At 36.6% G+C, this 14,685-nt stretch overlaps 2 protein-coding genes across 2 annotated transcripts in view; one reads left to right on the forward strand and one right to left on the reverse strand.

Annotated features, from left to right (window-relative positions):
* The window catches only part of b3glcta (beta 3-glucosyltransferase a), a 397,462-nt gene that overhangs the window by 145,684 nt on the left and 237,093 nt on the right, over window positions 1–14,685 (reverse strand). The gene's annotated exons all lie outside the window — the stretch shown is intronic.
* Window positions 1–14,685, forward strand: part of dchs1a (dachsous cadherin-related 1a) — a 131,904-nt gene that overhangs the window by 90,615 nt on the left and 26,604 nt on the right. Inside the window, exons 6-8 of the mRNA XM_073818241.1 lie at window positions 10,760–10,948; window positions 13,426–13,657; window positions 14,084–14,320. Of these exons, the coding sequence (XP_073674342.1) occupies window positions 10,760–10,948; window positions 13,426–13,657; window positions 14,084–14,320 (658 nt within the window). The remainder of the gene's footprint in view (window positions 1–10,759; window positions 10,949–13,425; window positions 13,658–14,083; window positions 14,321–14,685) is intronic.

The raw sequence follows: 14,685 nt of genomic DNA on the forward strand, positions 1-14,685 counted from the left end.
CCATAATGTTAACAAGCTACGAGAAATCTATTTGTGTGCAAAGAAAACAAAAACTCTTCCTTGTCAGTCGTCTACACATCTGAGCAATTCTGACAATGTAAGTTGATGAATACTGGAAAAAAAAATCAAATTGGCTCTAAACGTTCATGTTCAAAATTATTCAACCCCCAAAAGTAAAATTTCCTGCAGAATCTTTTATTCTTTAAAACTACCAATAAACGCTGCTTGGAAGCTTCTGTCAACTCTCTACTGAAATCTTGGCCCATTCTTTGCCTGATCAGATCACTGATAATCTTTGGTTTTCACATTGCCACTGCTTCAAATTCAACCAAATATTTTCAATAAGAATTAAATCTGGAAACTGAACAAGCCACTCAAGAACATTCTATGACTGATCCCTGAACCAAGCAGTAGATTTAGTTGTTTACTTTGGGATGATTGTCCTGCAGGAAAGTCCATTGATCATTAGCTTCAGTCTTTGCACCAAAGGCATCGCAATTCTTGCCAAAATGGCCTGATACTTCAAAGAATCCATGATGTCTTTCATACAGTCATGATTTCCACTTCCTGCTACAGTAAAATAACCCCATAACAGGACTGATCCTCCTCCAAGTTTGATGATGGAGATGTGTTCTTCTGCTTATAAGCTTTTCCTTTTTTCGCACCAGACATTCTGCTGATCCATAGGTCCAAAAAAGTTCCAGTTTGGTCACATCCCTCCATAAAACATTCTTCCAGAACTCCACAGGTCTATCAAAATAAATTTAGCATGTTAAAGTTTGTGTTCTTCTTGGTCAAGAGTGGTATTTGCCAAGATGCCTTGACATGAAGGCTCATCTTGTAAGTCTTTGGCTGTACATTGTAGGTGTTTGATTAGAGCAACTGAGCACATTGCAGGTTTTTCTCAGTTGCTCTGATCAAACATTTTATAATATTGTGCTTTTTTTGTTCAACACCCTCAAAGGTTTTCTGGTACAACACACTTTAAACTGAGGAACAAGGCTTCCAGCTGCATCTCTAGGAACTTTTAATGTCTTGGAAATCTTCATGTAGCCTTAGACTTTCTAATATAATAAAACGATTTCTTCTCTAAAGCTTTTGTGAGAGCTCTGTTGACTTTACCATATTTGCTACTCAACTTCAGCACATGCATGGGCTAAATGTATGTATGTGTAACAGCCCAAGCTAATTCTGTTTTTTTTTAAATGGAGTTTCCAAAGGCTTAATTGTGTTTCAAGAAAATTTTAGTTCCCTACCATAAAAATAAGTGACTTAAAACAGCAGTGTTAAAAAAAGGTTGAATAATTCTGACATAGCTGTGTTATTAAAAAATCCTATAACTCAAAAACATTACATTATATATTGACAATTTCACTTTTAATATGCCAGTAAACCGTTGTAGATGCAATTTTTATAAAGTCCTGGATCTTCAGAAAAGCTTGTATTTGTAAATTACTGCAATCCCTGGGGGGTTGAATAATTCACATACTAGCACAAAAAACTTTTTTTTTGAAAAACGATATTTTGAGCACTCATTTGAAAATGTACATTTAACGTATCAATCGTACTTACATGTTGTGGTTTGGAAACGCTTGTTGGTCCAAATAAAGAAGGTACGGACTTATCTTTCATTGACAAGCATTTAGCGAATCCTGCGTTGAACTCACCAAGATCAGAGAAGCAGTGCTCAATAAAAAAAGACAAGCACACAACAAAAGGTTAAAATGTATTCTTCAAATTATCATCTTTTGGCAGTGAAAAAAAAAAAAACTTGCTTTGACAGTGCAGAACACAGCATCTTCTTAACATGATGTAAACACACTAAGTAGCGAAAGTGTTTGTGGGCAGATCAGAGTGTTCGAATTTTGCTGGAAGGCAGGGATTATGCAAATCTATTACCTAGTGACGTATATCATAACGGGCAGAAGATTTGAAAATATGACGACTCGTTAAGGCGGTTCAGAGTTGACATTCCTTTAAGAGACAATATCTTTATCATGCACTTTTTTCATTAACAACTTTGCAGACTGTTTACATTGAAGGATAGCTTTTACAAACTGCAAAAAAGATATTTTTCGAAAACCTTCTATAAAAAGAAATATGTCATTGCATTTTGTCTGGGTGCTCTAACCACCAAGTAATTCATTATATTTAATAAAAGAGCCACTGTGGCTTCCCTAGAGTCTACAACTTCCATTTGCATTTCTATTTTCCACCAATCTGTGGTAGTTTTGGGATGGAAATGTTGCAATACTTGTAAAATGTTTTGTGATACTTTTGTGATTAAATTTGCAACTTCGGTGAAAAAAAATAGTAATTGTTTATGCTCACTGGTAGATTTGTTTTTCTAGTTTCGGTCTTAAACAGGCGAGATGTGTTACATGTCAAATGCTTCAGCTCTCTGGCTGTAATGAGCCGGAGTGCACGGGTTTCACTCGGCCGCCGGTCAAAAGGGCCAGAAAGTAGTAGGAGGTATCCCGTTTCCCACTCTTCCTCAGCTCTCTGAAGTGATGCCAAGAAGAAAAAGAAAGAGAGCAATCCCTCAATAAACAGCTGTAATAATTCATAGCATATCAGTCTGTGTCTTTCTGTCCCCTTTCAGCACTGTCTGTCTGTCAGTCACACACATCTCTTTTCACTTCCATCCATCTCTATTTTTACTCAATGCCTGCTATTTGTATTTGTCCATCATTCATTGTCCGTGCGTGTCCTCCCGTGGGTTTGGGAATCGTCCATCGGTGTGCTGTTTTTGTCTGTCTGAAGTCATATGATGTGAATGATGGCTTCAATAAAATGCTGTATTGAAATTATTGGGAGCATAGTATGTTTATGGTGTGCTTGGCTTTGTCTGTAAGTATCCTTCTGAGGAAAGAATGTGCTGTTTTCTGTTTGATCTCTTATCTCCCCCGCTATGGAATGAAATGAGATATAGCACCAGATTGAAAATATGAAAGCCATATTGTGGCTTAAACCGAGAGACTTTTGATATTAACTCTAGATTTTAGACAGGAGTTGAACCCTGTATTTAAACACCACTCTCAAACTAGAGGCCTTGTTTGGTTACCTTACCCCCAAATTTAAATCTTGTCATTATTTAATCATTTCAATCTTATATTTAGACATTTTTTAAATATTTCTTTCTTCCATGAAACTAAAAAAAGCTTGTTTTTTATTTTGAAAATTGTCTTTTGTTTTTTTTCCCTAGTTGTTTCCAACCGCCATTGAAAGATCATTGAAAGATCTGGTCATAATTTTTTTCTTTCCATTATGTGGTTACATAAAAATGTAGATTAGCCTAAGTTGAATCCAAAAAACAAGACTGATTATGCCTTGGCTAACTGTTGGTTAGTCAGACTAGTTCTTAAGACAGAGTTGAAGTAAACTAAACATTTATTTCATTACAAGAAAGATGATCACCAACATTAACCAATGACTCAGTCGTTTTCTTTATTGGTTCACTGGAAAGATTAATCCAAACAATTTGAATCACTTAAATGAATCAGACTTCCCAATTCTACATGGGAGAGGTGACATTTTAAGAACTCAAATTTGGTTATTTATTTGGTTGTATTGATCCATGTGATGTTTGTGCTGTACTTTAAAGGGATAGGTCACCCAAAAATGAAAACTTTCTCATGTCGTTCCAAACCTGTATGAGTTTCACAAAAGAAGATATTTTGAAGAATGCTGGTCCCTATTTACTTCCATAGTATTTCTTTCCCTACTATGGAAGTCAATGGGAACCAACAACTGTTTGGTTCTTCAAAATTCTTCAAAGTATCTTTTTTTGTGTTCAACATTAGAAAAAACTTTTGCAGGTTTGGAATGACATGAGGGTGAGTAAATAGGGGTGAACTATTCCTAAAGTTGTCTAAAGTCATAGCTTTGTTTCAATTTGGTTCTTCTACTACATAAGTGAGAATTTAATGTGTTTTAAAGTCAAGTCATGTTTAATCATTGATATGTGACCCTGGACCACAAAACCAGTCACAAGCCTCAATTAAAAAAAAAAAATTGGTTTGGTTTGCTAGGATAGGACAATATCTGGTCGAGATAGAATTATATGAAAATCTGGAATCTGAGGGCGCAAAAAAATCTAAATATTGAGAAAATCGCTTTTAAAATTGTCCAAATGAAGTTCTTAGCAATGCATATTACTAATCAAAAATAACGTTTTGATATATTTATGGTTTAAAAATATCTTAATGGAACATGATCTTTACTTAATATCCTTATGATTTTGGCATAAAAGAAAAATCCATTTTGACTCATACAATGTGTAATTGCTACAAATATACTCGTTCTACTTAAGACTGGTTTTGTGGTCCAGGATCACATATTGTCAGGACATTTGTCTTAGCATTGTTAGGCCTGCTTTTTTCTATTTTCATCAAAATCTGTGTTGGGCACATTATAGTTGTTAACTGCTTTTACGATGCTTTTTTAAAATGCTTTTTGGTCCTTTCTTGTGGTTTGACAGTCTCAGACCCCCTCCGCTGTAATTGTATGGCAAATAGCAGCTTTGAAATGGAGCTATTTTTATTTCTGAGTGAACTATTTCTTTAACTTTTGTTAGTTCCTCTATTGTATTTAAGCCTTTTATAGTTTCCCAACTAAACCGCAATTCCCAAATGTGGAACTTGCTGCAAGTTCAACATTTAAATAAAAGCATCCATTTTTTCGGTCAAAACTTTTTGCATTAGCTGCAAAGAAGGCAAGATGTTTGAAACTGAGCTCTTTTACGTGAGATCACGCTGTTTCAGTTGGATCACTCTGTGGGTTTCTTGTTATTTAAGCAAAGTCACCACTGTACTCTCCCCATGTCATGTTTGTGTAAGAGACATCGCTCCAGATGACCCCGGTGCCAAGTTACACCAACATCGCTGTCTTGTACCGCTGTTATTTGGGGGTTTTGTCTGTGTTTGGCTGATGTAATCTTTGGTTTTATGTTTATTGATATCTTCACTGAGAAGATCAGTGGTACAGAACAGGCGTATTTGTCTGACAGACTCTGATGGGCTTGTTAGCAAGTTCACAAACTGTTCTGTCGGCTACAATGTTTGGTTTGGCTACAAAGCTTCCTGATCAGATGGTTTGGTTTTGAAGGCTCTAAGATGGTTTGTTTGACTAGGACTGTGCCACAGAATTAAATGACGCAGTTCTGCATGCTAAATGAACTAAACTTAGCAAATCTACATATCTTGTACTATTGTTGGATCATAGATCTTGGACTTCAGTTTCACAGTTCACAGAACCATACAATATTGTGACCACATGACCAAATTAAACAGGTAACCTTGAGTCAGTGGTTTGTCAAAGACATTTCACAGACATCCAAGTAAAAGTTCTGCGTTTTCATTCCAAGTTGGTCAATTAGCAAATCAAAAAGCTTCATTGTCATATACAGCGGTTCCTCTTGGGAAAGCATCAGTCAGGTCTCTCAGCTATACATTAGCCACTAAATGAGCTGTGTAGCCTTGAAAAAACCCAATGCAGTGAAACCAGATCCATTGCATTAGTGAAAACGAACGAGAACTGGACAAGCTTATTCTTTCTCCCTATTAATCTTATATTCGCTTACTTGAATGTTTCTTTTTCTCCCCCAAAAAAGGAGTCAAGAGGAATGGTGGGTGAACCACAAAACTCTACAAGTTAGCATTGGATTCTTTTGGCTTTCTCCTCAGTAACAGTTCACCCAGCCAAAGTCTCGCTTGGCTCACTCAGGGCGGTTCGCATCTTCGCTCGCACAAGGAGAGAGAGAGACAGGGGAACCGTTAGAGTTCCAGAATGCATCCAGCGTCGTCACTCTTGCCTCACTTCCACTCCCTTAAAAGATATTTTGTATGGCTATTAAACCACTTTAACAAACCTCTGTTTGTTTGGGGCAGAACTATCTGTTTGTCCAGCCAATGTAATACGAATGTGTCAAATGGCTGAAATTCAATTCAGTAGTTCAGAAATTAGTAGGACTGCCCTTGACTAAAGATTTTTCTGGTCAACTAGTAGTCGTTCATTTAAGGCATTAGTCGACTTGTAGTCGCATATAAATCATAATAATGAGCCTTTAATTGCCTACAGAGCTTAATAAGTGCTCAAGCGCACACAAAAAAGCTTGCCATAGCGCACCACTAGATATAATAATTATGAATGTGTCAGGGAAAAACAGCAAGGAGACTGCATTAACGTTTTAATAATTTATTAATAAACTAGTGCTTTCTTTGCTTTTCTTTGTTGCCAAAGAGTTAAAGTCGGCAACACTGACACTGGCGTCTGTATGTTTTATACGGATTACATATTCTGAGAATATTTGTTTTCTATTTGAATTGGTTCATTTAAAATTAGAAATTTCACTCTCTATAGAAATATTTTTCATGTCTGTCAGGCAAGTATAGAGTTTCAAAGTTTTGCACTAAAGTTTACAAACACAGAGACGGCAGAAAGCGCATCTTGTTCACTTTAATTAATTTACAAAAGCGCAACGTTTCGTTGTTATTGTGTGTGCACGCAAATAAACATAGAATCTTTACAGATTCGAAAGCTGTATTAGTCTTATTAGTATGACCAAAATTGATGGAGTATTTTAAGAGCAAGTGACCACACTGGCGCCTCCATCTGTCATGCAAGTGCACTACTGTTCAACATCCATACTTCGCACATTTTTTTAGGTTAATATTAGATTGAGTTGCCATGTGAAGTTGCTACTACTGTACATATTTCAGATAAAAAGCCATATTTGAGGTTGATGAATGATAGGTGAGCGTTTCGATGTCCTGCCCTATGTACTACAGTACAGACCAAAAGTTTGGACACACCTTGGACACACCTTTGAACCAAAGTTTTCTTTATTTTCATGACTATGAAAATTGTAGATTCACACTGAAGGCATCAAAACTATGATATACATAACAAAAAAGTGTGAAACAACTGAAATATGTCATATTCTAGGTTCTTCAAAGTAGCCACCTTTTGCTTTGATTACTGCTTTGCACACTCTTGGCATTCTCTTGATGAGCTTCAAGAGGTAGTCACCTGAAATGGTTTTCACTTCACAGGTGTGCCCTGTCAGGTTAAATAAGTGGGATTTCTTGCCTTATAAATGGGGTTGGGACCATCAGTTGTGTTGTGCAGAAGTATATATAGTATATATATAGAATTAAATATTTTATAGAATTAAATATAATTCCACATGTGATAATTCATAGTTTTGATGCCTTCAGTGTGAATCTACAATTTTCATAGTCATGAAAATAATTGAACTCTTTGAATGAGAAGGTGTGTCCAAACTTTTGGTCTGTACTGTATATTACCACATAGACTAACCGTTAATGATCTGTCCGTCACGGACTGCGTGTCTTCGCCCCCTCTTCTGAATTTTTTTTTTCTGAGACTAAGCGGCTAATAAAATTTTGGTCGACCGAGCCTCAAACAGTTAGTCGACTATTAGGGGGCAGCCCTAGAAATTTTAGGCATTTTAGTTTTTTTAGACAACTGTGTTTGAGAATATATAACTTTTAAGATGAGTTGAGACGGTATTAGGTCAAATTGAGTTTTTGAGGTCATCTAGCTTGCATTGTGTGCTGTTGGCTTGTCTGAGTGGACGTGTCTCTGTGAGTTACGGTGAGGAAAAGCAAAGAGGATTTAGCAGAGATTTTGAGAAGGCAGCACAAGCACACTTTGACCCACTTATGTTTCAGTCAAGACTGAGATTCCACTAAACTTCTTATGAACTGTTATTGTGCTGGCAAAGGCAACCCTCTTCTTAAACAGTACATCCCCAAATCTCTGGACTCTGGTGTGTGTGTGTGTGTGTGTGTGTGTGTGTGTGTGTGTGTGTGTGTGTGTGTGAACATGTACAGTATATGCGTATTTTTATGTTTGCATGCACTTTAGGTGCCCCTGAGGACCCGAAAGACAATCATTCAATCAGTCATCATGATTACTGGCATCTCACCACATATTCAAACACACTCTAAAAATTATGAGCTTGGGTTTCTCCCCATTTTTTTAGAAGCCACTTTATTTAAATCCCTTTTTGGTGGCGAGGTGGAAAAAGAAACTCAATCCCACTTCTGGTTTCAGTCTTCTACCTTTGAAGCTTTTACGTGCTTAACACCGATTGTTTCCCATCGTCTTATTACGTATAGTCAACCTGGCAGATGTTTTAAAGACGGCTTGTAGATAATAATAATAGATACATGATTTCTTATTGTGCCCAACATAGCCACTGCGAACAGCGCTGCGACAGAGAGGAAATATTTATCTTACAGTGCTGCTTTAGAGCTCTTAAGTTGGACCCACAAGTCCTCCAGACATTTCCCAGCTTTCTCTGCCCAAGCCAGGCTTTTATGGAAAATGGCTTTGTCCATGAAGCAGATCCTTGGTCAAACCGCCCTTCCACAGTTTGTTACCTCAAGCTCTTGCCGTTCAGGCCTCAGGCGTCCAACTTCTGTCAAGCCAGCATAAAGGGAATAAAGATAGGTAGTGTGGTGTTTATGAATATCATGCCCCCCTTGCTTGGTTGTAAAATATGAGGGGCTTGGATGGTTAAAAGGTGGAACATCTCTCCGCTGTGGGCTGAGACTTCTTGTCTTCATGATGATTATTTTTCCTACACTTGCTCCACGGCCCCTGCCAAAACCCGATTTCAGACTCGGATACCCTCGTCTCAATGTCATTAGGTTCTGTTTGCACAGTGTCAGCCATCATCCACTCCAGACGGCTCATGGCCGAGGTGAAACGTTGTTTGAGAGTTGGTAAATGTCAGCCGAAGCAGGGTTTTTTCTTTTATTTGATGAGCAAAAGCTGAATAGAGTCATTTCATTTCCCGTATTTGCATAGAATGGCATTTCATTTCGAATCTCTTTCTGTCTTTCTCTCTCTCTCTCTCTCTCTCTCTCTCTCTCTCTCTCTCTCCCGTTCCATTTGTTTATCTATCTGATGTTCTCTCCTGAGCTGTGTGCTGTGGCTGTGAAAGTCTTTATGTCTGCTGGCTGCCAGTAGCTTCCCTCCTCTTGGGTTGATTGATCAAACCCAAGTGTAGCAGAAGAGCTCTCCATGTGCTGTCTAAGTTTACCGCAGTATATGTACCTGCCGCAGAGCACCAGAGCAACGTTTGATTGCCAAGGGCTGTGAACCAAGTTAGATAAATGTGTTCTGAGGAGTCGCAGGTTTATTTGTGACAGGAAAGTGCTGAGTGTTGGTGGAATATAAAATGAAGGATATAAAAATGTAAAATTCAGGCTTGAGCTGGAGGGTATGTTGAATATTCACAATGTATTTGGACTGGTTTTACATTTTCTTATATAATTTTGTGGATTTTGTTTTATTTTATTCAGCATTGTATTACAGTGGACATATTATTTAGACATGTTTCCTGAAGATTACATAATTTTATGTTTCACAATCTCCTTTCCTTGTGAAAGTAACATTTAGAGATGTTTTAATATCTGGTCTCATTTATATACTTAACTTAAATATTTAATATAGTCTCATTTCAAATTCAGCAGTGTTACAGCAAGTTTCATTTCAGTCATTCTTACATGTGTAGCTAAATGTTTTAAATAAAAATATATGTTAGTAAATATTGAATTACTTGAATTAATTATTTATATATTTTTTAATAATTATTTATAAATACTATAAATATAAGTATTATAATATTGGTCAAATTAAAAGAAGGTTCTGTAATTTGAATTATTTTAATATTATTATTAATACATATATTTAAATATATTAAATACATTTTTAAATATTTAATTGTATTTTTTGTTGCCTTCAATTTTGAAGTTTTTTGTTATTTGACGTTACATTTAAATGAAAGTTGTTTAATATATATATATATATATATATATATATATATATATATATATATATATATATAAAACAACTTTCATTTAAATGTAAATCTCTTGGAGGAGCTTGTTGCAGAGTAAAGCATGACACTTCCTGTCGCCAGCAGGTGGCGCTATGACTGTAACTGAATATGGGCATGTAGATGTCTTCAGGTCAGGAGTGTTATCAAATATCTGAAGTTTGGGGCAGATCATATATATATTACAATATAATTATTTAACAGTATTTAACAATATAATAAATTATTAAATAATTGGTTAATTAAAATGAAATGTATTTATTATAATTTGTAAATATTATTATTAATATATTATTTTTTCAATATAATAATATTTTTTACAAATATTTAAATTTATTTATTTATTTATTCTTTTTATTTTATTTTCATATTGGTCAATTTAAATTAAAGTTGTTTAATACCATATATATATATATATATATATATGGTATTTTTTTTAATATTGTAAACATGCCTTAATTTTTTACTTTTTTTATTATTATTATTATTATTTTACTCTACTTTTTCTATTTATTTAGGTGCTTTAAAATTTCAGTTTACTTGCAAACAGTTTGTTAAAAAATTATCGTTTTTTTAACAAACCTGAAAAATATCACAATTTTAAATGATTTTGGGGCAAATGCATAAAAAAAGGCAAAAAATATTGAGATTTCCTTTTTTTTTCACTCAGCCTATCCACAAAAGTCATCTACTGCTGATTGGATATTAGTTCTTACATAATTATTCCTATTCAGTGCACAGACAATCACTGATTAACAAATAAAGGTCAGCACCGTTGATTAAATACCATTGAACCTTGGTCCTAAACACTAAGTGTCTGACTTCTCTTCTTAAGCTTTTTGGGACATTTGGCTAAACATTAATCTAATGTGTTCTCTTCCCTTCCAGGTTACAGCTACTGATGCGGATGGTGGCTCTTTTGGCTCCATCTCCTACTCTCTGGGCTCTGGTCCAGGCAGTGTGACCCCGTCTCAGTTCACCGTTGGCAAGCACAATGGACAGATCTGTACAACCACCAGCCTGGATCGTGACCAGGGTCCAGCCAACTACGACTTCACCATCACAGCTGTGGATGGGGTGAGTGTCCAATGATTCCCAGCAACCACATCCCTCACCAATACAATTGTTACATCAACTGTGACTGGATTGTTTTCAGAAGTGCAGCAAATAATGTCTTTTTAGGAAGCCAGTGAGAAAAAAAAAATTCCAGTCAGTAGCGGTTTAGCATCTTATGCCTAAGTACTACTTTAAAGCACCAGGCGTCAAGTAAAGGAAATTTCAGGAGACACATTTAAGCAATCAGGGGCAGCTGGGCTCTAAAGAGCATCAGCTTGTAATATTTAATAAGTTGAGGCTTTTCCTGACATGCCATTTGCTCCATATGGGATGCCAGGCGGGCAAGATGTTTAGCAGCAAGAACCGTATACCACATGTACACTGTGCCCTTGGCAGATTGTAGTTCTCTACAGGGAATATAATCAATCTACTTCCTTCCTAGAAGTAGCCTTTGAAATATTTCAGTGTTTATCGCAAGTTTTAACCAAAATATTTTGTCTAGTTCAGGTATTCTGCTCAATTGTAAATGTTTTCTGTGTATTAAAGGGTATAGCTGTATAGCTCAGCCAAAAATGAAAATGAATCTATGATTTACTCATCCTCAAGCCATCCTAGGTGTATATGACTTTCTACTTTCAGACAAATACAATTAGAGTTATATTAGTAAAAATCCTGGCTCTTCCGAGCTTCATAATGGCAGTGAATGGCTGTTGATATTTTGAAGTCCAATAAAGTGCATTCATCCATCATAAAAAAAGTACTCCACATGGCTCTGAGGGGTTAATAAAGGCCTCCTGAAGCAATTTAAAGCGTTTGTGTAAGAAAAGTCTCCAAATTTAAAAGCGGAAGACCAGTGGAGAGAGCAAAACAAAACACCAGTCACAAATTAGAAGTACAAAACGAGGATTTGTAAAGAAAATTGTTTCAATATAAGCCAAGAGGAGACTGGTTTTCCTTTGCTGTAAACAAAACTTGGTTCTAGTGAGACTAGCATATTCTCACCGGAGCTTACACGATGTCTATGTCCTACATTACGTCATCTGCTGGAATGCCACTCTCATTCGAACACACAAGATTACGATTCATATTATAAATTGTAAATATAGATATATTTCTTACACAAATGCATTAGCTTCAGAAGGGCTTTATTAACCCCCCAAAGCCATGTGGGGTACTTTCTATGATGGATGGATCCACTTTATTGGACTATTAAATATCAACACCCATTCACTGCCATTATAAAGCTTGGAAAAGCCATGACTTTTTTTAATACAACTTTAATTGTATTTGTCTGAAAGCTGAAACTCATATACACCTTGGATGACTTGAGGATGAGTAAATCATGGGGTAATTTTCATTTCTGGATGAACTGTCCCTTTAAAGGAGTAGTTCACTTCCAGAGTGAAAATTTAGAGTGTACTAACCCCGTTGTCATCCAAGATGTTCCTGTCTTTCTTTCTTCAGTCGTAAAGAAATTATGTTTTTTGAGGAAAACATTTCAGAAATAATCTCCATATAGTGGACTTCTATGGTGCCAGTGTGTTTGAACTTCCAAAATGCAGTTTTAATGCACATTCAAAGGGCTCTAAACAATCCCAGCTGAAGTATAGACCTTTTTCCTGAACACGGAAGTAAGTCTGGCTCTTAACTGAAAGAATTCTTTGCATTTCCGGTCTGCATTGTTTCTAGTCAAATTAGGGTATATTCCGAGCTAATAAACTAATGTTAAACCTATTCAAATGTTTTTAAAAAGCACATGGCTCCATAGCGCCATCACTTGGCAATGTCGCAATGACCGTCATTTGTCAGTGCCTCACTTTAATGAGTCTGTAGATGACACGAAGCAGCGGACGGTAGCTACATTAAAAACAGATGGGCTATTTAAATGAGTTCCTATGGAAACCGGAACAGAAAAGCATTCAATCTGACGTTAGAATTCGTAATGGCGGCGCTCATCGTTTACTCAGGAAAAAGGTCTATAAGGGTCTAGTGAAACGATCTGTCATTTTGTTAAAAAAAAAAAATAAATTATACACTATTAAACCTCAAATCCTCGTCTTGTCTAGCTCTGCCATGTGCATGCGTACAAAGTATATACATTTTTTTTTTTTTTTTTTAGAAATCATTTCACTAGATACAACCCTCATTCCTTCGCTGGGATCGTCTATAGCCCTTTTAAGCTGCACTGAAACTGCATTTTGGAAGTTTAAACTCATGGGCACCATAGAAGTCCATTATATGGAGATAATTCCTAAAATGTTTTCCTCAAAAAAACATAATTTCTTTACGACTGAAAAAAAGAACGACATGAACATCTTGGATGGCAACGTGGTAAGTACATTATCTGTAAATTTATGTTCTGGAAGTGAACTACTCATATAAGTTTTTATGGCTATTATGTAGTCAGCCTTCATTTTACTGTATTTTAAGATAAGGTCAGGTCTTTAATAATCATTAAGCAAGTTTAAACAGATTTAATCAAGGCTGTCTTTTTTTAGGGTGGACTGAGTTCAATGGCCTATGTGCGTGTGGACCTGATAGACATAAATGACAATCGCCCAGCGTTCTACCCTCTGAGCTATGCAGTGAGCCTGAGTACACAGAGCACCCCAGGAACCTCCGTCCTGAAGGTGACTGCTCACGACCCAGATGCTGGAGAGAACGGCAGAGTGACGTACCGTACTGTACCTGGAGGGAGCTCGCCTTTCTTCACCCTCAACAAAGATACTGGTGAGACTATTAAAAAGGACACATTAGTTTTCACATTAGGTACACATTAAAGGAAAATTCTGTCATTAATTACTCACCCTTGTGTCATTCCAAACCCGAAAGACCTTAATTCATCAACACAAATTAAGATATTTCTGAGCCTTGAACGTGGTAGTTGCGTTGCTGTCTGTGGAGAGTCAAAAAAATCTTAATTTGTGTTCCAAAGATGAACAAAGGTCTTACGGGTTTGGACCAACATGAAGGTGAGTAATTAATGACCGAACTAACATTTTAAAATTTTTTGGTGAACTATCCCTTTAAGTACACATTAGATTCCAAATTTGAATGGTTGTGTGTACGGGATGAAGAGGAATTGTGCTTTTCTTGATGTATTCCGATACCTTTAAACCTAATGAAAATATTTCTTTTGGGTGTGTATTTTCTCAGGAGTGATTTCACTGTCGCGCGCTCTACATGGAAAGGCAAACTCAGTCATTACGATGGTGGTCTCAGCCCAAGATGGTGGGGGTCTTACTGCTCCAGTCAATGCCAGGGTCAACATCAGCATAGTGGCAGGACTGGTGGCCCCCCCTGTGTTTGAGCAAAGTCAGTACTTCTTCGTGGTCTCTGAGGATGCCCTACGTGGAACACAAGTTGGCATTGTGCGGGCCAGCACTAAGAACGGTGGGTGAGCTAATCTCAGAGGTTTTTTATTTCCCCCCCTTTGGTCACAAATCCCTATTCAACACGTTAAAACACACAAACCAGACTTTGGTGTGTACCCACATTTATCAGTCATGTTGGACTGTGTTCAAGTGTGCTGAAAGACGCCTTCTGGGTTTTTTCCCCATGGTGCACCACTTGTACAAATAGGCACGGAACCACTATACACACCTCATTTACAATCGACATTAATCATTGATTCTGTTTCACCACTTTGTTTTTTAACAATTTACTTTGGATATTCAAAGCAGTAAATTCTGGTCTCATGTGTTGAAAAATAACTCTTCGTCTTTGTTTTCGTCCTGCATTGTGAACTAATGGGTCTC

The sequence above is a fragment of the Garra rufa genome, chromosome 14 (genome assembly GCF_049309525.1).
Source record: "Garra rufa chromosome 14, GarRuf1.0, whole genome shotgun sequence".
Taxonomy (NCBI): Eukaryota; Metazoa; Chordata; class Actinopteri; order Cypriniformes; family Cyprinidae; genus Garra; species Garra rufa.